Raw genomic sequence first — 27,885 nt, 5'->3', positions numbered from 1 at the left:
ATCTTTCTTCCTCTTAAGATTCCTCTGCTTTCTACTGAGTGTGGAACTTTCAGTGTTTGTTGTGGAACAGAAGCTGCTCATGAGGAAAAGTCATTTCTCTGAGCTGCTCAGCTGGGACTAAGCTCTCTCAGGGAGGAGCAGCTGCTGCTCCATCTCCATGCTTTACTGCACTCCAGTCAAACCTACAGCGGTGCCTCAGCTCGAGTACTCGCTCTCTCCGAGTCTAAACATCTTTCTTGAACACCATGGGCTCCTCAGCCTAGGTGCAGTGATCTTTAGGTTTTAGCCTGTTTCTATGGAAGTGTATTTACATTTATTTAGAGCTTTATTATGCTGTTACTTGGATGTTGAACTGTTGTGTTTGTTGTTATCTCGCTGTTCAGCTGATGTAAATGTTGTGGACAGTTAAAACAGATGACTTCAGCATTTATAAAGAGGCTTTGCATTAATTATTATTGTTGAACAAAACTGTATATATGTATTTATTTTTGTTGTAGTAATAAAACATTTATGTGGCTTTTCTGTGCACATTTAGAGCTGTACAGATCTGAAGGAGCACAGAGGGAGATCCATTTTTTCACTCGTCTCATTCTCTTTTCTTTTCCACAAGGACATTCTCAATAATTTGGACAACTTGGACTCTTGTGATCTGGAGGAGGATGATCTCATGCTGGATGTGGACTTACCTGAAGATGTCTCTCTCCAGAGTGGTAGGTTCCATCATACAACTGTCTGCAGATTCAGCTGGGATCCTCCTCAGGTGTAGTGCAGATCAGTTCAGAAGGCCAGCTGTGATCCTGCATGTGTAGGTGGTGTAGTGATGTGTAGGTGGTGTAGTGATGTGGGTGATGTAGTTATGTGTAGGTGGTGTGGTGATGTGTATCTGGTGTAGTGATGTGTAGGTCGTGTAGTGATGTGTAGGTGGTGCTGTGATGTGTAGGTGGTGTAGTGATGTGTAGGTGGTGTTGTGATGTGTAGGTGGTGTAGTGATGTGTAGTGTAGTGATGTGTAGGTGGTGTATTGATGTGTAGGTGGTGTAGCGATGTGCAGGTGGTGTATTGATGTGTGGGTGGTGTAGCGATGTGTAGGTGGTGTAGTGATGTGTAGGTGGTGTAGTGATGTGGGTGATGTAGTTATGTGTAGGTGGTGTGGTGATGTGTATCTGGTGTAGTGATGTGTAGGTCGTGTAGTGATGTGTAGGTGGTGCTGTGATGTGTAGGTGGTGTAGTGATGTAGGTGGTGTAGTGATGTGTAGGTGGTGTTGTGATGTGTAGGTGGTGTAGTGATGTAGGTGGTGTAGTGATGTAGGTGGTGTATTGATGTGTAGGTGGTGTAGCGATGTGTAGGTGGTGTAGTAATGTAGGTGGTGTAGTGATGTGTAGTGTAGTGATGTGTAGTGTAGTGATGTGTAGTGTAGTGATGTAGGTGTTGTAGTGATGTGCAGGTGGTGTAGTGCGGTGTAGGTGGTGTAGTGATGTAGGTGTTGTAGTGATGTAGGTGTTGTAGTGATGTAGGTGGTGTATTGATGTGTAGGTGGTGTAGTGATGTAGGTGGTGTAGTGATGTGTAGTGTAGTGTAGTGATGTGTAGTGTAGTGATGTGTAGTGTAGTGATGTAGGTGTTTTAGTGATGTGCAGGTGGTGTAGTGCGGTGTAGGTGGTGTAGTGATGTAGGTGTTGTAGTGATGTGTAGTAATATGTAGGTGGTGTAGTGATGTGTAGGTGGTGTACTGATGTAGGTGGTGTAGCGATGTGTAGTGATGTGTAGGTGGTGTAGCGATGTGTAGGTGGTGTAGTGATGTGTAGGTGGTGTAGTGATGTGTAGGTGGTGTAGCGATGTGTAGGTGGTGTAGTGATGTGTAGGTGTTGTAGTGATGTGTAGGTAGTGTAGTGATGTGTAGGTGGTGTATTAATGTAGGTGGTGTAGCGATGTGTAGGTGATGTAGGTGGTGTAGTGATGTGTAGTGTAGAGATGTGTAGGTGGTGTAGTGATGTGTAGTGTAGTGATGTGTAGTGATGTGTAGTGTAGTGATGTGTAGGTGGTGTAGTGATGTGATGTGTAGTGTAATGATGTGTAGGTGGTATACGGATGTGATGTGTAGTGTAGTGATGTGTAGGTGGTGTAGAGATGTGCAGTGTAGAGATGTGTAGGTGGTGTAGTGATGTGTAGTGATGTGATGTGTAGTGTAGTGATGTGTAGTGTAGTGATGTGTAGGTGGTGTAGGGATGTGATGTGTAGTGTAGTGATTTGTAGGTGGTGTAGAGATGTGTAGGTGGTGTAGTGATGTGTAGGTGGTGTAGGGTTGTGATGTGTAGGTGGTGTAGTGATGTGTCGGTCTTGTAGTGATGTGTAGGTTGTGTAGTAATGTGTAGTGTAGTGATGTGTAGGTGGTGTAGTGATGTGTAGTGTAGTGATGTGTAGGTGTTGTAGTGATTTGTAGTGTAGTGATGTGTAGTGTAGTAATGTGTAGTGATGTGTAGGTTTTGTAGTGATGTGTAGGTGGTGTAGTGATGTTTAGGTGGTGTAGTGTAGTGATGTGTAGTGTAGTGTAGTGATGTGAAGTGTGGTAATGTGTAGTGATGTGTAGGTTTTGTAGTGATGTGTAGGTGGTGTAGTGATGTGTAGGTGGTGTGGTGATGTGTAGTGATGTGTGGTGTAGTGATGTGTGTGTGGTGTAGTGATGTGTAGTGTAGTGATGTGTAGTGTAGTGATGTGTAGGTAGTGTAGTGATGTGTAGGTGGTGTAGTGATGTGTAGTGTAGTGTAGTGACGTGTAGGTGGTGAAGGGTTGTGATGTGTAGTGTTGTGTAGGTGGTGTAGTGATGTGTCGGTGTTGTAGTGATGTGTAGGTTGTGTAGTAATGTGTAGTGTAGTGATGTGAAGGTGGTGTAGTGATGTGTAGTGTAGTGATGTGTAGGTTGTGTAGTAATGTGTAGTGTAGTGATGTGTAGGTGGTGTAGTGATGTGTAGGTGTTGTAGTGATTTGTAGTGTAGTGATGTGTAGTGTAGTAATGTGTAGTGATGTGTAGGTTTTGTAGTGATGTGTAGGTGGTGTAGTGATGTGGTGGTGGTGTAGTGTAGTGATGTGTAGTGTAGTGTAGTGATGTGAAGTGTGGTAATGTGTAGTGATGTGTAGGTTTTGTAGTGATGTGTAGGTGATGTAGTGATGTGTAGGTGGTGTAGTGATGTGTAGTGTAGTGGTGTGTGGTGTAGTGTTGTGTGTGTGGTGTAGTGATGTGTAGTGTCGTGATGTGTAGGTAGTGTAGTGATGTGTAGGTGGTGTAGTGATGTGTAGTGTAGTGTAGTGACGTGTAGGTGGTGTAGGGTTGTGATGTGTAGTGTTGTGTAGGTGGTGTAGTGATGTGTCGGTGTTGTAGTGATGTGTAATTTGTGTAGTAATGTGTAGTGTAGTGATGTGAAGGTGGTGTAGTGATGTGTAGTGTGGTGATGTGTAGGTGGTGTAGTGATGTGTCGGTGTTGTAGTGATGTGTAATTTGTGTAGTAATGTGTAGTGTAGTTTTGTGAAGGTGGTGTAGTGATGTGTAGTGTGGTGATGTGTAGGTGGTGTAGTGATTTGTAGTGTAGTGATGTGTAGTGTAGTAATGTGTAGTGATGTGTAGGTGGTGTAGTGATGTGTAGTGTAGTAATGTGTAGTGATGTGTAGGTTTTGTAGTGATGTGTAGGTGGTGTAGTGATGTGTAGGTGGTGTAGTGATGTTTAGTGATGTGTGGGTGGTGTAGTGATGTGTAGTGTAGTGATGTGTGGGTGGTGTAGTGATGTGTAGTGTAGTGATGTGATGTGTAGTGTAGTGATGTGATGTGTAGTGTAGTGATGTGTAGGTAGTGTAGTGATGTGTAGGTGGTGTAGTGATGTGTAGTTTAGTGATGTGTAGGTAGTGTAGTGATGTGTAGGTGGTGTAGTGATTTTTAGTGTAGTGATGTGATGTCTAGGCGTTGTAGTGATGTGTAGTGTAGTGATGTGTTGGTTTTGTAGTGATGTGGTGTGTAGTGATGTGTAGGTAGTGTGGTGACGTGTAGGTGGTGTAGTGATGTGTAGTGTAGTGATGTGTAGGTGGTGTAGTGATGTGATGTGTAGTGATGTGTAGGTGGTGTAGTGATGTGATGTGTAGTGATGTGTAGGTGGTGTAGTGATGTGTAGCTGGTGTAGTGATGTGTAGTGTAGTGATGTGTAGGTGGTGTAGTGATGTGTAGTGTAGTGATGTGTAGGTGGTGTAGTGATGTGTAGGTGGTGTAGTGATGTGATGTGTAGTGATGTGTAGGTGGTGTAGTGATGTGTGGTGTAGTGATGTGTAGGGATGTGATGTGTAGTGTAGTGATGTGTAGGTTGTGTAGTGATGTATAGTGTAGTGAAGCGTAGGCGTTGTAGTGATGTGTAGTGAAGTGATGTGTAGTGTAGTGATGCGTAGGTGTTGTAGTGATGTGTAGTGTAGTGATGTGTAGTGTAGTGATGTGTAGGTGGTGTAGTAATGTGTAGGTGGTGTAGTGATGTGTGGTGTAGTGATGTGTAGGTGTTGTAGTGATGTGTGGGTGGTGTAGTGATGTGATGTGTAGTGATGTGTAGGTGGTGTAGTGATGTGTAGTGTAGTGATGTGTAGGTGGTGTAGTGATGTATAGTGTAGTGATGCGTAGGCGTTGTAGTGATGTGTAGTGAAGTGATGTGTAGTGTACTGATGCGTAGGCGTTGTAGTGATGTGTAGTGTAGTGATGTGTAGGTGGTGTAGTGATGTGTAGGTGGTGTAGTGATGTGTGGTGTAGTGATGTGTAGGTGGTGTAGTGATGTGTAGGTGGTGTAGTGATGTGTAGTGTAGTGATGTGTTGGTTTTGTAGTGATGTGGTGTGTAGTGATGTGTAGGTAGTGTAGTGATGTGTAGGTGGCGTAGTGATGTGATGTGTAGTGATGTGTAGGTGGTGTAGTGATGTGTAGTGTAGTGATGTGTAGTGTAGTGATGTGTAGGTGGTGTAGTGATGTGTAGTGTAGTGTAGTGATGTGTAGTGTAGTGATGCGTAGGCGTTGTAGTGATGTGTAGTGTAGTGTAGTGATGTGTAGTGTAGTGATGTGTAGTGTAGTGATGCGTAGGCGTTGTAGTGATGTGTAGTGTAGTGATGTGTAGGTGGTGTAGTGATGTGTAGGTGGTGTAGTGATGTGTGGTGTAGTGATGTGTAGTGTAGTGATGTGTAGGTGGTGTAGTGATGTGTAGGCGTTGTAGTGATGTGTAGTGTAGTGATGTGTTGGTTTTGTAGTGATGTGGTGTGTAGTGATGTGTAGGTAGTGTAGTGATGTGTAGGTGGCGTAGTGATGTGATGTGTAGTGATGTGTAGGTGGTGTAGTGATGTGTGGTGTAGTGATGTGTAGTGTAGTGATGTGTAGGTGGTGTAGTGATGTGTAGTGTAGTGATGCGTAGGCGTTGTAGTGATGTGTAGTGTAGTGTAGTGATGTGTAGTGTAGTGATGCGTAGGCGTTGTAGTGATGTGTAGTGTAGTGTAGTGATGTGTAGTGTAGTGATGTGTAGTGTAGTGATGCGTAGGCGTTGTAGTGATGTGTAGTGTAGTGATGTGTAGGTGGTGTAGTGATGTGTAGGTGGTGTAGTGATGTGTGGTGTAGTGATGTGTAGTGTAGTGATGTGTAGGTAGTGTAGTGATGTGTAGGCGTTGTAGTGATGTGTAGTGTAGTGATGTGTTGGTTTTGTAGTGATGTGGTGTGTAGTGATGTGTAGTGTAGTGATGTGTTGGTTTTGTAGTGATGTTTAGGTAGTGTAGTGATTTGTAGGTGGCGTAGTGATCAGCAGTGTAGTGATGTGTAGGTGGTGTAGTGATGTGATGTGTAGTGATGTGTAGGTGGTGTAGTGATGTGTAGTGTAGTGATGTGTTGGTTTTGTAGTGATGTGGTGTGTAGTGATGTGTAGGTAGTGTAGTGATGTGTAGGTGGCGTAGTGATGTGATGTGTAGGTGGTGTAGTGATGTGATGTGTAGTGATGTGTAGGCGTTGTAGTGATGTGTAGTGTAGTGATGTGTTGGTTTTGTAGTGATGTGGTGTGTAGTGATGTGTAGGTAGTGTAGTGATGTGTAGGTGGCGTAGTGATGTGATGTGTAGTGATGTGTAGGTGGTGTAGTGATGTGTGGTGTAGTGATGTGTAGTGTAGTGATGTGTAGGTGGTGTAGTGATGTGTAGTGTAGTGATGCGTAGGCGTTGTAGTGATGTGTAGTGTAGTGTAGTGATGTGTAGTGTAGTGATGCGTAGGCGTTGTAGTGATGTGTAGTGTAGTGTAGTGATGTGTAGTGTAGTGATGCGTAGGCGTTGTAGTGATGTGTAGTGTAGTGATGTGTAGGTGGTGTAGTGATGTGTAGGTGGTGTAGTGATGTGTGGTGTAGTGATGTGTAGTGTAGTGATGTGTAGGTGGTGTTGTGATGTGTAGGCGTTGTAGTGATGTGTAGTGTAGTGATGTGTTGGTTTTGTAGTGATGTGGTGTGTAGTGATGTGTAGTGTAGTGATGTGTTGGTTTTGTAGTGATGTTTAGGTAGTGTAGTGATCAGCAGTGTAGTGATGTGTAGGTGGTGTAGTGATGTGATGTGTAGTGATGTGTAGGTGGTGTAGTGATGTGTGTTGTAGTGATGTGTAGTGTAGTGATGTGTAGGTGGTGTAGTGATGTGATGTGTAGTGATGTGTAGGTGGTGTAGTGATGTGTGTTGTAGTGATGTGTAGGTGGTGTAGTGATGTGTAGTAATGTAGGTGTTAGTCTCTTCCTCTCACACACTGTTTATACAGCTGCTCTCTGCATTACAGATGTTGATCAATCGGAACGTAATTTCTGGCCGTGGATAAAGAGACAGCAGTGCAGAGGAAGAACAGAGCAGCTACTCTGTGAGGAAAGGGAAAGGTAAATATATTTCTATTTCTCTCTCTCTCTCTCTCATCCTCGCTATCTCACTCACTGTGTGTATGTGTGCGTGTGTGTGTGTGCGTGTGTGTGTGCGTGTGTGTGTGCGTGTGTGTGTGCGTGTGTGTGTGCGTGTGTGTGTGTGTGTGTGTGTGTGTGTGTGTTTGTGTGTTTGATGGACAGAGACGGAGATCTAGAGGTGTATGGTAACAGTCACACACTGGGTTTGAGTGTGAGAGAATCGGGACACTTGTTTTTGGATGAGCTGATACTGAGGCACATGACCCAGGACTGTACATCTGTCAAAGAACAGCTGTTTCATCTGAGGACACTACTGCAGGTCTCTCTCTTACACACACACACACACACACACACACACACACACACAGATGTGATTGTTCAGAAGGTGTTGATTAATTTTCTCGAACATCAGCTCTGACTGTCCTGCAGGTTTATATTAATGCACTTCTTCTGATATGTTATCGTTTCTATAGCAACAGCTTCCTCACAGGATGTGTAAAGGAAGGAGTCTTCAGTGTTGCGTTCAGAGTTCACTTTTAGTTAAGCTCCAGAGCAGAGTCTCCTCACTGTCCACATCTCCACTACCACCTCCACATTTCTCCTCACTGTCCACATCTCCACTACCACCTCCACATTTCTCCTCACTGTCCACATCTTCACTACCACCTCCACATTTCTCCTCACTGTGCACATCTCCACTACCACCTCCACATTTCTCCTCACTGTCCACATCTTCACTACCACCTCCACATTTCTCCTTACTGTCCACATCTCCACTACTACCTCCACATTTCTCCTCACATTTCACATATCCACTACCACCTCCACATTTCTCCTCACTGTCCACATCTCCACTACCACCTCCACATTTCTCCTCACTGTCCACATCTCCACTACCACCTCCACATTTCTCCTCACTGTGCACATCTCCACTACCACCTCCACATTTCTCCTTACTGTCCACATCTCCACTACTACCTCCACATTTCTCCTCACATTTCACATATCCACTACCACCTCCACATTTCTCCTCACTGTCCACATCTCCACTACCACCTCCACATTTCTCCTCACTGTCCACATCTCCACTACCACCTCCACATTTCTCCTCACTGTCCACATCTCCACTACCACCTCCACATTTCTCCTCACTGTCCACATCTCCACTACCACCTCCACATTTCTCCTCACTGTCCACATCTCCACTACCACCTCCACATGTCTCCTCACTGTGCACATCTCCACTACCACCTCAACATTTCTCCTCACTGTCCACATCTCCACTACCACCTCCACATTTCTCCTCACTGTCTACATCTCCACTACCACCTCCACATTTCTCCTCACTGTCCACATCTCCAGTACCACCTCCACATTTCTCCTCACTGTCCACATCTCCACTACCACCTCCACATTTCTCCTCACTGTTCACATCTCCACTACCACCTCCACATTTCTCCTCACTGTCCACATCTCCACTACAACCTCCACATTTCTCCTCACTGTGCACATCTCCACTACCACCTCCACATTTCTCCTCACTGTTCACATCTCCACTACCACCTCCACATTTCTCCTCACTGTCCACATCTCCACTACCACCTCCACATTTCTCCTCACTGTCCACATCTCCACTACCACCTCCACATTTCTCCTCACTGTGCACATCTCCACTACCACCTCCACATTTCTCCTCACTGTCCACATCTCCACTACCACCTCCACATTTCTCCTCACTGTGCACATCTCCACTACCACCTCCACATTTCTCCTCACTGTGCACATATCCACTACCACCTCCACATTTTTCCTTACTGTCCACATCTCCACTACCACCTCCACATTTCTCCTCACTGTCCACATCTCCACTACCACCTCCACATTTCTCCTCACTGTCCACATCTCCACTACCACCTCCACATTTCTCCTTACTGTCCACATCTCCACTACCATCTCCACATTTCTCCTTACTGTCCACATCTCCACTACCACCTCCACATTTCTCCTCACTGTCCACATCTCCACTACCACCTCCACATTTCTCCTCACTGTCCACATCTCCACTACCACCTCCACATTTCTCCTCACTGTCCACATCTCCACTACCACCTCCACATTTCTCCTCACTGTCCACATCTCCACTACCACCTCCACATTTCTCCTTACTGTCCACATCTCCACTACCACCTCCACATTTCTCCTCACTGTGCACATCTCCACTACCACCTCCACATTTCTCCTCACTGTCCACATCTCCACTACCACCTCCTCATTTCTCCTTACTGTCCACATCTCCACTACCACCTCCACATTTCTCCTCACTGTGCACATCTCCACTACCCCCTCCACATTTCTCCTTACTGTCCACATCTCCACTACCACCTCCACATTTCTCCTCACTGTGCACATCTCCACTACCACCTCCACATTTCTCCTTACTGTCCACATCTCCACTACCATCTCCACATTTCTCCTTACTGTCCACATCTCCACTACCACCTCCAAATTTCTCCTCACTGTGCACATCTCCACTACCACCTCCACATTTCTCCTCACTGTCCACATCTCCACTACCACCTCCTCATTTCTCCTTACTGTCCACATCTCCACTACCACCTCCACATTACTCCTCACTGTCCACATCTCCACTACCATCTCCACATTTCTCCTCACTGTGCACATCTCCACTACCACCTCCACATTTCTCCTTACTGTCCACATCTCCACTACCATCTCCACATTTCTCCTTACTGTCCACATCTCCACTACCACCTCCACATTTCTCCTCACTGTGCACATCTCCACTACCACCTCCACATTTCTCCTTACTGTCCACATCTCCACTACCACCTCCACATTTCTCCTCACTGTGCACATCTCCACTACCACCTCCACATTTCTCCTTACTGTCCACATCTCCACTACCATCTCCACATTTCTCCTTACTGTCCACATCTCCACTACCACCTCCACATTTCTCCTCACTGTGCACATCTCCACTACCACCTCCACATTTCTCCTTACTGTCCACATCTCCACTACCATCTCCACATTTCTCCTCACTGTCCACATCTCCACTACCACCTCCACATTTCTCCTCACTGTCCACATCTCCACTACCACCTCCACATTTCTCCTCACTGTCCACATCTCCACTACCACCTCCACATTTCTCCTCACTGTCCACATCTCCACTACCACCTCCACATTTCTCCTCACTGTCCACATCTCCACTACCACCTCCACATTTCTCCTCACTGTCCACATCTCCACTACCACCTCCACATTTCTCCTCACTGTCCACATCTCCACTACCACCTCCACATTTCTCCTTACTGTCCACATCTCCACTACCATCTCCACATTTCTCCTCACTGTCCACATCTCCACTACCACCTCCACATTTCTCCTCACTGTCCACATCTCCACTACCACCTCCACATTTCTCCTTACTGTCCACATCTCCACTACCACCTCCACATTTCTCCTCACTGTGCACATCTCCACTACCACCTCCACATTTCTCCTCACTGTCCACATCTCCACTACCACCTCCTCATTTCTCCTTACTGTCCACATCTCCACTACCACCTCCACATTTCTCCTCACTGTGCACATCTCCACTACCCCCTCCACATTTCTCCTTACTGTCCACATCTCCACTACCACCTCCACATTTCTCCTCACTGTGCACATCTCCACTACCACCTCCACATTTCTCCTTACTGTCCACATCTCCACTACCATCTCCACATTTCTCCTTACTGTCCACATCTCCACTACCACCTCCACATTTCTCCTCACTGTGCACATCTCCACTACCACCTCCACATTTCTCCTTACTGTCCACATCTCCACTACCATCTCCACATTTCTCCTCACTGTCCACATCTCCACTACCACCTCCACATTTCTCCTTACTGTCCACATCTCCACTACCATCTCCACATTTCTCCTCACTGTCCACATCTCCACTACCACCTCCACATTTCTCCTCACTGTCCACATCTCCACTACCACCTCCACATTTCTCCTCACTGTCCACATCTCCACTACCACCTCCACATTTCTCCTCACTGTCCACATCTCCACTACCACCTCCACATTTCTCCTCACTGTCCACATCTCCACTACCACCTCCACATTTCTCCTCACTGTCCACATCTCCACTACCACCTCCACATTTCTCCTCACTGTCCACATCTCCACTACCATCTCCACATTTCTCCTCACTGTCCACATCTCCACTACCACCTCCACATTTCTCCTCACTGTCCACATCTCCACTACCACCTCCACATTTCTCCTTACTGTCCACATCTCCACTACCACCTCCACATTTCTCCTCACTGTCCACATCTCCACTACCACCTCCACATTTCTCCTTACTGTCCACATCTCCACTACCACCTCCACATTTCTCCTCACTGTCCACATCTCCACTACCACCTCCACATTTCTCCTTACTGTCCACATCTCCACTACCACCTCCACATTTCTCCTCACTGTGCACATCTCCACTACCACCTCCACATTTCTCCTCACTGTCCACATCTCCACTACCACCTCCACATTTCTCCTTACTGTCCACATCTCCACTACCACCTCCACATTTCTCCTCACTGTGCACATCTCCACTACCACCTCCACATTTCTCCTCACTGTCCACATCTCCACTACCATCTCCACATTTCTCCTTACTGTCCACATCTCCACTACCACCTCCACATTTCTCCTCACTGTGCACATCTCCACTACCACCTCCACATTTCTCCTCACTGTCCACATCTCCACTACCACCTCCTCATTTCTCCCTACTGTCCACATCTCCACTACCACCTCCACATTTCTCCTCACTGTTCACATCTCCACTACCACCTCCACATTTCTCCTCACTGTCAAAATCTCCACTACCACCTCCACATTTCTCCTTACTGTCCACATCTCCACTACCACCTCCACATTTCTCCTCACTGTCCACATCTCCACTACCACCTCCACATTTCTCCTCACTGTCCACATCTCCACTACCACCTCCACATTTCTCCTCACTGTCCACATCTCCACTACCACCTCCACATTTCTTCTAGTTCTTTTCTTCTTGTTTCTGTATATATTACGAAATAAAGGTTCACCAATGCTGTCAGCTTGTTAGTAAAATCACACAGCAGACTTTTCTCACTGTTTTGAATTCAGTGATTAGGATCAGGATTCAGAATTAATGATCTTTATTCACTTCTGCATTGTTTGTCATATTCAGAATTCTGTTCTTCACATCTCTCTACACATCTGTTCTGATTTACAATTTAGGGTTTGGAGCTTTTTCTACATGTCACTTCAAGTTTTTTACATGCCTTTAAAGTACAATGTGGCTTTTCAGGCTCAGTGAGTCCATGTAAAACTCTCATTTCCAGCACACATCAGAGAAATAGCTGCAACAAAACACAAATCATGTTGGCTCTCCTCAAAGCTCAGCAATCACAGGGACAATTTTCAAACCAGGTACACAGTAACACATCATCCTCCCATCCTATTACAGGGAAAAGTCAATATCTGTGATAAAATAGCTGCCTATTTCCTTAAAGAGACGAGACGCTGTGCGCAGAAAGACAACATGCTAATATCTCTTTGTTGCAGACGCAAGTTCTAGACACTGTGTAATTACAGAGACGATGTTGCTTTAGTTCTGCTTTGTGGTTTAATTTGCAGCACCTTGTGAAAAATGTCTCTCTGTGAACAATCTAATACCAACTGCTACATTTTAAAGTCTGAAGAATAAATTGTATTAAAGAGCCATTTCAAAGAATTTAACATTTTGATCTAAATAATCGTTTCCTTTTTTTTTGTTGCCAGAATTCATTTTTGACGACATTCAAAAGATTCCTTACCTACATAATTTATAATAATAATAATAATAATAATAATAATAATAATAACAATAATAATAATAATAATAATAATAATAATAACAATAATAATAATAATAATAATTGCACTGACTGTAAAAAGTGTGGACGCACATAAACTTTATATTATAGATATAACTTTATATTTAAGATGACACTCCAGACGTCTGTTTGCTCTGTAAATAACACTTACAGAACTCAGACGTGCGCTTCGGCTCTTCGTCTTGTTGTACGATCTCACCATTTTCCACTTTGCCTTAAAATGAGTTTTGGCCCAGAGAAGATAACAGTGTTTCTGGATCAAGTTCACTAGGGATGCACTGAAATGAAAATTCCTGGCCGAAACCGAAAACCGAAAAAGAGGAAAGCGAGGCCGAAAACCGAAACACCGAAAGAAATGATGCCAATTATTATTACCATTGCATTTATGGCTATGACTGTGTACTAAACTTACTAAAATCAAGGCATGGTTAGGTCAATTGGATAAATTAAATATTAAAGTTTCAAAGAATAAATCAATTACAAATTATGAAAATATTTATTTATAGCACATTGCAACAATGCACAGGATAAAATAAATTAAAATTCAAACTTAAATGTTTAACTTTAATGCACTCATGTGTACATTAAATAATAATGTACAGGCCCTCTGGCCTGCGGAAAGGTTGTACAAATAAACATGTTCTTTCATAAAAACAAAGTGCATTTAGAACATGTGCAACTGCTTAAAGATACAATAAAACACTATCACTGGGAAACTTCCTGCCTTTTCAAAAACCTCCACCACAGACGGAGTGCACATGCTCGGAGGGGTTCTGCTTTTCTGTGCCGTGTTTCTCTCATATTCAGCATAGCGATCGAGATGTTTGGATTTCAGCTGATAAATTAAACCCGAGGTGGAGAAAGTTTTTACAGACGAAATTTCGGCATTACAGGTTTTGCACATCGCTATCCGTGGGTCTTTCTCAGATATACTGAAACACGTCCACACCGCAGACATGTTGTTTTAGACATGCACGTGCAGGCGCGGTTTCTGTTTGCGTCATCACAACAAACTGTTTCGGCCGTGTGTTTTCGGTGATCAAAGTCTTTCGGCCGAAAACTGAAAATGCACTTTTGGGCCATTTTCGGACGAAAAATTTTGGGGGCCGAATATTCGGTGCATCCCTAATGTTCACGCATGTCTTCTTCTTTGCATGATAGAGATTTAACCTGCATTGATGACATGAATTCTGGAGGTGTTAATGAGCCCATGCAGTGATTTTCCTTACAGAATCATGACTGTTTTAAATGCAGAAGATCACAAACATCCAATATTCAATTTCACCTTTTTTACCACATTTACTTTTTAAAGTGTTCCTTTTTTGGAATTGGGGTTATAGAATACCATGAAACTTTATCTGTGAGCATAAATTCCTGACATCTGTTTGTAATGTAGTTAATGTATGTTTCATTAAATTACCAGAAGCAAGAGCTAAACACACGTTGACAGATTTCATCTTGGATTTAAAAAAAAAGATCTACCTAAAGCTATTCAGGACTGTTGGGATGGATATTATTTTCTCCTCGTTTACAAAAAGCCTCTGAATTTTCTCATCAGCATTCTGCACAGGCAGCTGCTTCCTCAAACACTGAGTGGTCAGGTCATTTTGTTATTGTGTGGCATGATGGTTATGACTAGGACTCGAGACTTCAGAAAGACCAGAATACTGATTTGGGGAGCAATGCGTGAGCTTGTTAATGTTCCGCTTTCTCGGCCAGATTAATTCCTTCGTTAAGCAGGGTGAAGAATCGACTCTTTATTTGCATGTCATAATTAAGGCAGTAGCTGTGCTGCATTGTTTCTTGCACTGTTTATTTCCATTTTGTTATTTAGTTCCTTTATTGCACCATAAACATCTGCTGGAGAAGGTTTAATTACATCCCAAGTGAGAGTTGCTGCAGGTTAGACTGGAAGTGTTCAGGGTGAATTGTTTTGCAGAATTACGCTCATATTGTGTGTGTGTGTGTGTGTGTGTGTGTGTGTGTGTGTGTGTGTGTGTGTGTGTGTGTGTGTGTGTGTGTGTGTGTTCATTCTGGTCTTTGTAGATTGAAGAAGATGGATCAGTTGGTGAAACTGAGCCGTCAGTGTCCAGTCCGTCCTCTGAAGAACCGAGCGATCAACAAGTAAGTGTTTGTGTTTGAATAATTCTGTGCTGAAGATTTAAAACATAAATATAAAGTGTAAATATTGAGGGTTTACATATAAAAGCTTTAGGAGCAATATTCCCCATCCTCTTTTACATGGATAAGCTCCACCCAGAAGGGAATAGTGTGTGTGTGTGTGTGTGTGTGTGTGTGTGTGTGTGTGTGTGTGTGTGTGTGTGTGTGTGTGTGTGTGTGTGTGTGTGTAAAAAAACATACTGACATTTAATTTTTACTGCTAACACTGTAGATCAACACACCCAGGGGTGATGAATTATATAAGAATATCTCCAAACTGAGACACTCTCTTCAACACTGAGGGAGAGGAGTGCCCTTTGTGTTACACTGCCCTTTACACTGCCCTTTACACTGCTCTTTACACTGCCCTTCACACTGCTCTTTACACTGCCCTCTACACTGCCTTTCACACTGCTCTTTACACTGCCCTTCACACTGCCCTTCACACTGCCCTTCACACTGCCCTTCACACTACCCTTCACACTGCCCTTCACACTGCCCTTCACACTACCCTTCACACTGCCCTTCACACTGCTCTTTACACTGCCCTCTACACTGCCTTTCACACTGCTCTTTACACTGCCCTTCACACTGCCCTTCACACTGCCCTTTACACTGCTCTTTACACTGCCCTTCACACTGCTCTTTACACTGCCCTCTACACTGCCTTTCACACTGCTCTTTACACTGCCCTTCACACTGCCCTTCACACTGCCCTTCACACTGCCCTTTACACTGCCCTTCACACTGCTCTTTACACTGCCCTTCACACTGCTCTTTACACTGCCCTCTACACTGCCTTTCACACTGCTCTTTACACTGCCCTTCACACTGCCCTTCACACTGCCCTTTACACTGCCCTTTACACTGCCCTTCACACTGCTCTTTACACTGCCCTTCACACTGCTCTTTACACTGCCCTCTACACTGCCTTTCACACTGCTCTTTACACTGCCCTTCACACTGCCCTTCACACTGCCCTTCACACTGCCCTTCACACTGCCCTTTACACTGCCCTTTACACTGCTCTTTACACTGCCCTTCACACTGCTCTTTACACTGCCCTTCACACTGCTCTTTACACTGCCCTCTACACTGCCTTTCACACTGCTCTTTACACTGCCCTTCACACTGCCCTTTACACTGCTCTTTACACTGCCCTTTACACTGCTCTTTACACTGCCCTTTACACTGCCCTTTACACTGCCCTTTACACTGCTCTTTACACTGCCCTTCACACTGCTCTTTACACTGCCCTTCACACTGCCCTTCACACTGCCCTTCACACTGCCCTTCACACTGCCCTTTACACTGCCCTTCACACTGCCCTTCACACTGCCCTTCACACTGCCCTTCACACTGCTTTGTACTAATCAGAGTTCAGATCAGGTAATAATCATAATGATGGTGTTTTTAATTGTTTAAGCATTACATCTCTCTCTTCTGAACACTTCACAGCTCATTTCAACTGAATTCTGTTTGGTTTTGATGATTAATTATCTGATTCTTTTGGACATGTGTGTATTTGAGTATAACAGCACCACCATCAGGTGCTAATGGAAAAAAAAATGGTGTGAAGAAGTAAAGAGCATTAAAGATCTAACTCACAATAATAAATGTGTGGATTTTGTGAAGGCAAACTAACTGTGTGTGTGATGGTGTTCCAGGTGAATGAGCTTTCGAAGGAGGTGCAGAAGCTAAGAGAAGAGCTCAGAGGGAAAGATGTACTGATTTCTAAACTCACTCAGCGGCTGGTATGGGATTTCACTTCACACATCTAACAGACTCATACTTATGATCAGGATTGATTGATTGATTGATTGATTGATTGATTGATTTGTTAGTAATGAATTTCTGACAACAGGGTTAGGGTTTCTAGGTTCAGGTGTGGATGTGAGTGGTTTGGACTCTTATTCCTGTCAGAACTTTGTGGTTGTGTGTCTGGTGTCTGAGGAGGATGTTGTTTTTGCAGTGCAGTGGAGTTAAATAAGAGAATTTATTTCAATATTCAACCTTTAGGCTCTGAACAGCAGAATGTCTTCCCTCACTCAGCTTTCCTTTTTTCACCATCATGATGATGATGATGATGATGATGATGATGAATCCATGTAGATGTAGTGAGACAGGAGCAAATGGACTCCACATCCCATAATGCAATTCAGCTCAGATCAGCTCAGCTAGGTAACGATGTGTGAGGTGATGGGTGTGATGGAGCTGACTGTGATATCAGTGTGGAAGATTTGGAAGCTGATATGGTTGAAGAGTATGAATTGATTGTGTTTATATATTTAAATGTATGTTATATAATATAATATTTACATGTAATACATTTTTGCTTTACACCTGACTGTTATTAAGTGCTGACACTGGAAATTCCCTCCTTTAATGGTTTTTTTTGTCTTTGTGTACAGGCAGCTAAAGTGCAGGTGACTCCGTGCATCTGTCAGCAGGGGGAGCTGCAGAGACAAGAGCATCAGGATAAGAGCACTCAGACTCCATGGAGCGCGCAGAATGTGAGTCCACCGTTTTTAAACCGTCTTTACTTCCCTCAGAGAGAGATTTCACACTGCTCACGCAATAATCATCTGGAAATGAGACACTGATTATGGTCTATCAGTGTTCAGAATGTTCAGAATGTATCTACAACATTATTGTGTCACTGCATTTCCTCCAATGGTCTCAAATTATCACAATGGAAGAGGACCATGAGCTCCGCCCAGTTCACAGACACGTCATGTTGTAGATCCATGAAAAATGCTGACGAGTGAAAAATCTTTTCTTTTATTCCTCAAATCAAATGTTTTATAACACTGCACAATATTTTCTGGATGGAAGTTTTTTCTCACTTGTGAATATACTGATATGAAGATGTTGTGTGTATCATATAAATGAATAATCTACACACAAACACTTCATCAGCTCCCAGAATCACGTGAGGAAGGTTCATGGTGTTCAGACAGGGTTTTGAGCTTTACTTTATTAGCAGAAGAATCTGGGTTTTTCAGTATCGTCCCGACCAACGCCTTTAGAATAGAAAACGATGAAACATACACTAAATAAAATCATTGAAATAAACACTAAAATAATGAGTGAGAAAATGCTGTGATAAAAGAAATCAGCATGACTGATGGATTTCTGTAGGAATAGATTCAGCTGGAATGATCACATTTATTACTGGTTAGTGGTTTTACTCGTCCTTCAGTACAGAGAACAGAAAAGCAGCTGAACAGCACACAGTCTCATCTCAATGTTTATATGGAGCTCTGACTCTGCCTTTAGAACTACTGTAACTACAAATCTCTAATTGGAGGTGACGAAATCATTGTTTGTGCGTGTGTGTGTTTTGAATTAATTATATTAAGTCTGTGTGTGTGTGTGTGTGTGTGTGTGTTAGTTCAGTGAACCCTGCTGTATAGAGCATGGTGTGAAGGAGAGTCAGAACCTTTTGGACTTCTGCATTTTACTGAACCCTAAACCTAACCTCAACGCTTAACCTTACCCTGAACCTAACCCTAACTCTTAAACTTACCCTAAACCTAACCCTAACCCCAACTCTTAACCCTCCCCTTACTCTAACACTAAACCTAACCCTTACCCTAAACCTAACCCTAATCCCAACTCTTAACCTTACCCTGACCCTAAGTTTTACCCTAAACCTAACCATTACCCTAAACCTAACCCTAATCCCAACTCTTAACTTTACCCTAAACCTAACCCTAATCCCAACTCTTAACCTTACCCTTAGGTTAGGTTAGGTTAGGTTAGGTTAGGTTAGGTTAGGTTAGGTTAGGTCAACTTTATTATCCCCGAGGGGCAATTTGTTTTACAGCCAGCAGAATCCATACAATCCCAAACACACACAACAAACAGTACAGGTACAGAGAGAGAGAGAGAGAGAGAGAAATTATATATATATATATATTTAATCTAAGTATTTAAAAACCCAATGGCATAGATTTTTTAAATCTATTTGTCGTGCAAAGTGGTAAAAAATATCTACGTGGAGAAGGTAACAACATGAAAAGATTCTGCAAGGGATGGCTGGAATCTCTTAACATTAACTCTGCCTTCCTCAGAGTCCTTGCTTTATACACACTGTTTAAATCCATCACGTTAAAACCACGGAGTTTCCGTAAAAAAAATACATACGCTGGTGCGCTTTTTTACAAACAGCATCCACATGAGCCCCCAAAAGTCAACTTTTCATCTATTTTAGTACCAAGATATTTAAAATGATGTACAATCTCAACAGTATGATCATTAATAACCACAGGAGAGATGGCTGTACGATTCTTCCTAAAATCTACAATCATCTCTTTAGTTTTTAATACATTAATGTCCAAAAAGGACAGTTTACACCAATCAATAAAATCTACCAATACAGAACCGTGTACAGAATCATCATAATCAAGGAGGGAAACGATCACTTAATCATCAGCAAACTTAATGATATGGCGCCTCTCAAGTTGCGTACGACACTCATTAGTATAAAGCACAAATAAAAGAGGTGAGTAGAGTAGAGGAAAAAAGTACATCAGACAAAGCACTGTTCACCTTCACACGCTGACACTTTGGTTAAGAAATCCATCAGCCAACTCTTTAACCTTTCTGCTAGGATATGAGGTTGGATACAATTAAAAGCTGATGAAAAATCAATAAAAACCAAACATACAAAAGTTTTTGCGCCCTCAAGGTGTGCCAAAATCATGTTTAATAGAGGACATATTGCATCATCAACACCCCTGCCTGACCTATAGGCAAACTGAAGCGGATCCAGATTTGCCTGTACCATGGTCAAAAGCGCATCCTTCACAATCCTCTCAAATGTTTTCATTATCAGAGAAGTAAGTGCTACTGGCCTGTACTCATTTAAAGATTTTGGTGCATTATTCTTAGGAACAGGTGCGATAATAGACTCTTTCCAAAGACAGGGAACCTTATGGAGACTCAATGACATTTTAAAAATAAAACAAAAAATATCTGCAAGTTGTTCCGCACAATTTCTAAGCATACGGCCCCCAATCCCATCCGGGCCAGGACTTTTCCTCTGTCTTACACCTCGAAAAAGTTTTAAAACCATATCCTTGTCAACATTAACCCTATTCTGTTCCGGAACAGCATTATTAAACACTGCCAATTCCTGACTAAAATCATGACTATAAAAACGATTATTAAAAACATTCAGATCATTAGAAAGATCAAAATCAAACTTCCCATCAAGAGAAATATTAAGTTTTTTGGAATTCATCCCCATCATGGATTTCACCCCCTCTCATGCAGAACGTGAATTCCCGGTTTTTAGCATATCCTCCACTTTGACCTTATAATTAAGCCTTGCCATTTAAGTTCTTTTTTTTTTTACTTGTTTTTTTAATACCTTATACTGAGTCACATCACCTTGATTAAAACAAATATTTCTCTAAATAATTGTATTTTTTACCGATTTAGTGACCCATGGTTTATTATTCTGGTAAATGGCTATTTGTTTCCTGGGAATAACAAGATCTTCACAAAACGTAATATAAGCTGTAAATTCACCTAAATCTGCACAAGCATTAGTAAACACATTCCAATCTGTGCAGCTAAAACAGTCCTGGATACAATTTATAGATTCAGCTGAACACACCGGAACTAAATGACGTTCCGGCTTAGTTTTCTTCAGGACTGAAACCAAGTGCACAACATTATGATCAGATGAACCCAAGGGATGCTCTACAAAGCGATTTGTATGCTCCCTTAACAGATCCGTAACAATGATCCAAACATTTCATATAGCGTGTAAAACAGGTTACATACTGATAAAAACCACACAGGGACTTCTCCATATTACAGTGATTAAAATCACCCATGATAAAATTAGGTGCATCTGGCGAGATCCCTTGAAGCCTTTGCACAGTTTTAACAATAATTCGGGTTGCAGAGTCAGCGTTAGCTCCCGGATGAATGTACACGAGCATGATAAATATCTGGGGGAACTCCCTTGGTAAGTAATAGGTTCGAAGGGAAACAGATAAGAGTTCAATGTCGGGAGTGCATAGGGTCTCCCTAACGACCACTGTATTACCCTGACTCTAAGTCTAACCCTAAACCTAACACTTACCCTAACCCTTACCCTAAACCTAACGCTTACCCTAACTATTACCCTAAACCGAACCCTAACACAAACTCTTAACCTTACCCTAAACTTAACCCTTACCCTAAACCTAACTCTTAACCTTAGCCTGACCCTAAGTCTAACCCTAAACCTTACTCTTACCCTAACCCCAACTCTTAACCTTACCCTAACCCCAAACCTAAACCTAACCCTAACCCCAACTCTTAACCTTACCCTAACCCTAACCCCAACTCTTAACCTTACCCTGACCCTAACCCTAACCCCAACTCTTAACCTTACCCTGACCCTAACCCTAACCCCAACTCTTAACCTTACCCTGACCCTAACCCTAACCCCAACTCTTAACCTTACCCTAACCCCAACTCTTAACCTTACCCTGACCCTAACCCCAACTCTTAACCTTACCCTGACCCTAACCCTAACCCCAACTCTTAACCTTACCCTGACCCTAACCCTAACCCCAACTCTTAACCTTACCCTAACCCCAACTCTTAACCTTACCCTGACCCTAACCCCAACTCTTAACCTTACCCTGACCCTAACCCTAACCCCAACTCTTAACCTTACCCTGACCCTAACCCTAACCCCAACTCTTAACCTTACCCTGACCCTAACCCTAACCCCAACTCTTAACCTTACCCTAACCCCAACTCTTAACCTTACCCTGACCCTAAGTCTAACCCTAAACCTAACCCTGACTTTAGCCCTAAACCCAATCCTTACCCTGACCCATGGGGTGGTTCACATTGCTTTGAACAAGCGAAGATGTTTTTGTTTCTTCTCTAGAAGTTCTCTTCATTTTACAAGCAAACTATTACTCCCCCCCCCCCCCCCCCCTCACACACACACACACCTGGTGAAGTCTGGAGCTTTTATTATCACCTGAGATTTTTCTGTGTGTGAGGCATTGTGTCCATCAGTGTGTTGTGAGACTGCAGCTCTGAGAAATAAACCTTGAAGATAAATGAACACTGAATTAATTCCTCCACACACAGTGGTTTAATCACACAAATACACAATATACAATATCCTGGTCATCTCATTCTCTCTCTCTTTCTCTCTCTCTCTCTCTCTCTCTCTCTCTCTCTCTCTCTCTCTCTCTCTCTCTCTCTGCGCGAGAGTGGTTGGTGTGTTGCCAGATTTTTCTCCTTAAACATCTAGGAAATATCTAGTGTGTGTGTGTGTGTCTTTGCGCATGAGTGTGTACTAGCGCGCCTGTGTGTGCGCGGGCGTGTGTGTGTGTGTGTGTGTGTGAGTGAGTGAGTGTTCAGCATGGCTTTTTCAAGCACCAGGCTGTGTGAGAGTTTGACTCGCTGGCTCGGTGTGTGGGCGAGTGTAGAGGTGTGCGTGTGTGTGTGTGTGTGTGTGTGTGTGTGTGTGTGTGTGTGTGTGTGTGTGTGTGTGTGTTTTTTTTTTTAACAGTATTGAGAAAGTAATTAAACTGATCCAAAAGGTATTGCTATTAATAATGAGTGTATACTGGTTTCTCCCCTCAGTTCTCCTGCCAAAAAAGGTGTTGCTGTCAAATGTCCCTCCTTTTATTAGTGATGAGGCGATTCTTAAAGAGCTGTCTCAGTACAGGCAAACCGTCTCCCCCATGAAGAAAATCCCCCTCGGCTGTAAGTCCTCACTAGTTAAGCACTTGGTGTCTTTTAGGCAGATGTTGTTTATGGTTCTAAATGAGGGTTTTGAGAAACTAAATGTGGCCTTTAAGTTCAGGATCGATGGGTTTGTCTACAACATCTTTGTTTCCACTGATTCAGAAATTAAATGTTCAAAATGTGGTCAGTTTGGGCATCTTGTTTGCACCTGTCCCGAAAGACAGAGTGACCCCGGTGTCTCCAAGCGACCGGGGCAGGAAGCAGCTGAGCCAGCTGGAGTCGTTCCCTCTGCACGGCTGAACTGAGCCCGAAGAAGCCATGCTTGGCTGAACCGGACCAGGAGAAGCCCTGCTCGGCTGAACCGGGCCTGGAGAGGCCTTGCGAAACCAAAAAAGTCCCAGTGGACCCTGGAGCAGTGCTAGAGCTGCCTGCACTGGCAGAGGCAGGCACAGGGGTGCAGAGCTGTCACCAGGAGTAAAAGTGAAGCCATTTTAGTTGGGGAGTGGGGAGGTGGGCGACCTTCACTGCCAGGAGGCTCAGCATGGAAAAAAGGTGGCTTTAAATACTTGGGTGTCTACCTGGGGAGCAATGAGTTTTTACATAAAAACTGGGAAGGTTCTGTAGAGCATGTGAAAGGCAAATTGAGCAGGTGGAAACGGTTAGTCCCAAAGATGTCCTACAGGGGGTGAACACTGGTCATCAACAACCCTGTCGCATCGTTGCTCTGGCTCAAGCTAGCCAGCGTTGATCCTCCACCGAACCTGCTGGCGAACATTCAGGCCCTGCTGGTGGATTTCTTCTGGGACAATCTACGCTGGATTCCTCAGCGTGTTCTCCATCTGCCGAAAGAGGAAGGAGAGCACAGGCTGGTCCAGCTGTCCAGCAGAGCTGCAGCATTCTGCCTCCAGTTCATTCAGAGACTCCTCACTGGACTCAGAGACTTAGTATGGAGAGCAGCAGCCAGTGGATTATTACGCACAGTAGAAGGACTGGGGCTGGACAGAGCCTTGTTTTTAATGGACACAAAAATGCTGGACATCTCTGGATTACCAATGTTTTACCAATTTTTTTAAATCTGGAACGTTTTTTGAAAAACAGAACAAAGGCTATGGAACACTACACTGGTTCCTGGAGGAGCCTCTGGTGTACGGCGGGTGACTGGACATCTCCAGTGTGACAGTTTCTGCACTGTCCAGAACTCTAATCTCCTCGGGCATTGTGACGCTCCGGAAGCTTGTGAACATCACAGGGTCAGACTTGTCGAGGGCAGAGGACCTGGCAGCGCGTATGAGACTGAGGTCTCTGCGTGTTGTCAATCAGCTCCTACACTGCTGGAGAGCTGCACTAACATCAGAGGAGCGTGTTCAGCAGATTGACTATCAACACACAGAGGCTGGTCCTGCAGGGGATGTACCCTTTCCCCAGCTGAACTCCTCGCTCCTGACCTCAACGGGTGTGAGGGCCCCCTCCTGGAGTGCCGGTGCGAAGGGAAGATGGACTTTGGGTCAGTGTCGGGGAAGCTGCTCTACAGAGCGTGTGTTAAGGTTTTGAATAAGAAAAAGCTGAATGGGAGGGTAGACATGGAGAAGTATTTTGGGTTTTAATGCTGATATTAAACCAGAGTGGAGACACTGTAAAGAGCTGCCGACCTCCAGTGGAGGATTTTACATGGTGTTATCTTTGTGAACGTCACTAGGTTATGTATGTCATTCTAGTTCCTTGAGGGAACGAGAGCTGCGTTGAAAACGCTTTGGGAACGATTGCATTGTTCACGCTCTGAATCACGTGTAAAATCTGGCCAATAGGCAAGTCGTGACATCAATGGCGGGTGAGGTCGCGTAAACAAGGAAGCTATAAAATGGGTGAGTTATGGTAGCGACATTGGCTTCTGAAAAGGAGAAGCTAAGGGATGCAGGGAGTATGGTCCATTGACGCAGCTCTCATTCCATCAGGGAACTATGGGTACATACGTAACCTAGTGACGTTTCCTTTCAGGAACTCGAGCTGCATCAAAAACGCCTGAGCACAACCGGCATGCAGGACAGAGGAGCCGGGAGTGGCTCTGATGTCGAGATAGAACCTGACAAAGTCTAAGGGTGGACCAGCCCACAGCGTTACAATGTCCTGGAGCGAAACTCCAACGGACCAGGCTGTTGAGGTCGCTATACCCCATGGAATGAGCCTTGACTCCGAAGGAAGTGGGAAAGACCAGAGGACTCATAACACGAAGAAATGGCATCCACAATCCATCTGCTGAGCGTCTGCTTATTAGCCAGAAAACCTTTCCTACGAGGGCCATAGCAGACAAACAGCTGCTCCGACTCCCTCCACGGACTCCTGTGGAATTATGTCGATTTTGCTTCTCCTGGTTTGGGGGCTAGGAAAGAAGAAGGGCAGATTGCCTGCACAACGACAGGTCATGAGGGAGCCGCAGGCACCTGAGGCACATTCCCCCAATTTAGGGTAGAGAAACAGATTCCTCGGCCAAGGGGGGCTCAGATAGAGCCTCCAGCACAACAGCCAAGTCCCACACAGGCACTCTGTTTTGTATCCCGGGCCTCAGTCTCTGGGTGGCGTGTAGGAAATGAGGGGGTGTTGCCCCAGCGACTGCCCTGCTGGCAGGGTACAAGAAGCCGTGATAGCGGACACGTAACCCTTCAGGGTTGACGGAGCCAATCCTGTGGCAGATTGTTCCTGCAAGAACTCCAGAACTAAACCAACCGGGCAGTTGACTGGGTCCAACTGGTGGTGCCCATACCACGTTGTGAACAGATGCCGTTTAGTGGCATACAACCTCCTTGTGGAGGGAGCTATGGAATGGAGGATGGTTTCCACTTCCTCAGTAGAGAGACCAGCTGCTAGGAACTGCACCCCCTCAGGGGCCGCAGCCACAGCTTCCATAACTCTGGGTGGGGTGGACCAGGGTTCCCCCTGCCTGTAAGAGGAGATCCCTCCTGGGAGGATTTCCCAAGGAGGTCCCCACACACATATACACACACACACACACACACACACACACACACACACACTGTACACTTACAAACAGACACACACAGACACACAAACTGTACACTTACACACACACACACACACACACACACACTACACTTACACACACACACACACACACTGTACACTTACACAGACACACACACACTGTACACTTACACACACACATAAATACACACACACACTGTACACTTACACACGCATACACAAATACACAAATACACACACACACACACACACACACTCACACACACACACACACACACACACACACACACACACACACACACACACACACACACAAACACAAGGTTTCTTCCTCATAACATCTAAGGGAGTTTTTCCTTGCCACAGTCTCCATGGTGCTCATCAGGGATAAACACACACCATTCATCTTAACTGTTAAACTCTGATAAGCTGCTTTGAGACAATGTCTGTTGTAAAAAGCGCAATAGAAATAAAATTGACACTGTACACTTGCACACACACTGTACACTTACACACACACACTCTATACTCACACACACACACACACACACACACCCTCTGTACACTGACACACACACTGTACACTCACACACACGCTCTGTACACTGATACACACACAGTACTCACACACTGTACACTTACACACGCACACACACTGTACACTTACACACACACACACACACACACACACACACACACACATTACACACACACTGTACACTCACACACATGCTCTGTACACTTACGCACACGCTCTGTACACTGACACACACACAGTACACACACACTGTACACTTACACGCACGCACGCACACACACACATGCTCTGTACACTGACACACACACTGTACACTTACACACACATGCTCTGTACACTGACACACACACAGTACACAGACACTGAACACTTGCACAAAGTCAGGGATTTTGTAGGACCAGGTGTGGTCACGTGTGTGAGTAATTAATTCTACCAAGCAAGTGCAAATCCAAACAAGGTTGAAACTCAGAGATGAAGTGAAACAGAACAGTTGTGTAGGAGCTTCAAAAACTGGGTGATGAGACAAATTCCGCCTCTAAGGTGAGGTTTTGGAAGACCGTTTCATGTCACAGATTCTACACCATGACAAGACTGAGCTCAGCAACAAGATACAAAATATTTCTACTGCATCATCCAGGTCTCTCCCAGGCAAAGATCGCGTGAGGTGTCTGATTAGCCCCGAATTCATTCTGCAGCAGGACAATGACCTCAAACATACAGCTAATTTATTACTTATTAAGAACGATCTTCAGTGCAGAGAAGAACAAGGAGTCCGGGAAGTGATTGTTTTGGCCTTCACAAAGTTCTGATCTCAACCTGCCTGCTTCAGTTCCATCAAAACTGTGTGTAAGTGTAAATAGAGGAACTGATGCTGTTTAGCAGGTAAAGTGTAAAACAAAATATTGATTTGATTCTGGATTTAACTTTTATTTACTTTCCATTTTGTTAATTAATAAAAATAAATGGTGAAATTATAAATATTATTATGGTATTTTAATTCAATTCAATTTCAATTCATGTTTATTTGTATAGCGCTTTTAACAATGAACATTGTCTCAAAGCAGCTTTACACAGATAATGCGGTGATTAAAAATGAATATGTTCTTTATGAGTAAGTTTGTCCCTGATGAGCAAGCCGGTGGCGACTGGCGACTGTGGCAAGGAAAAACTCCCCGAGATGGCATAAGGAAGAAACCTTGAGAGGAACCAGACTCAAGAGGGAACCCATCCTCATCTGGGTTACACCGAATGTCCATTTGTGGCGGGTATACAATGTTGCGGGGTGCAGTGATGGAGATCAAAAGCGAAGTGTATTTCTGAGTCAGTGAAGGAGACTGTTGACATCAACTACAGTCCAATCCAGGCAGGCCTATATTTTATATATATATATAAATACATTATGGGAATTATGAGGCTGAAGTGGCTGAAACTGATTTTGTTTTGCACTGGATGATAATTCGTTCCCAGGATAGAGTCCAGATCCTCCGAGATCCTGATCAGGATGAAGTGCTTATTGTAGATGAATAAACCTACTGGTTTATAAAATGCAATGATCCGTCCTGAACCTTCAGCAGCATTATAGGTTTATTTATAATGAATTTTTCATGTTAAC

The 27,885-nt window shown here is 44.2% G+C and overlaps 1 protein-coding gene across 6 annotated transcripts in view; it reads left to right on the top strand.

Annotated features, from left to right (window-relative positions):
- ccser2b (coiled-coil serine-rich protein 2b) overlaps positions 1-27,885 on the top strand; it is a 53,553-nt gene that overhangs the window by 17,497 nt on the left and 8,171 nt on the right. For all 6 annotated transcript variants that reach the window (XR_014536030.1, XM_083556291.1, XM_083556289.1 and 3 more), the window contains exons 4-9: positions 611-710; positions 6,800-6,893; positions 7,077-7,233; positions 14,909-14,986; positions 16,690-16,776; positions 17,434-17,535. Coding sequence is in view for 5 of the 6 variants with exons in the window: in XM_083556291.1 (XP_083412417.1) it covers positions 611-710; positions 6,800-6,893; positions 7,077-7,233; positions 14,909-14,986; positions 16,690-16,776; positions 17,434-17,535 (618 nt within the window). In the remaining variant the exon portion in view is untranslated. The remainder of the gene's footprint in view (positions 1-610; positions 711-6,799; positions 6,894-7,076; positions 7,234-14,908; positions 14,987-16,689; positions 16,777-17,433; positions 17,536-27,885) is intronic.

This window comes from Silurus aristotelis (assembly GCF_946808225.1).
Source record: "Silurus aristotelis genome assembly, chromosome: 12".
Lineage (NCBI taxonomy): Eukaryota > Metazoa > Chordata > Actinopteri > Siluriformes > Siluridae > Silurus > Silurus aristotelis.
The sequence above is the reverse complement of the archived record's forward strand: the minus strand, read 5'-3'. Positions and strand labels throughout refer to the sequence as shown.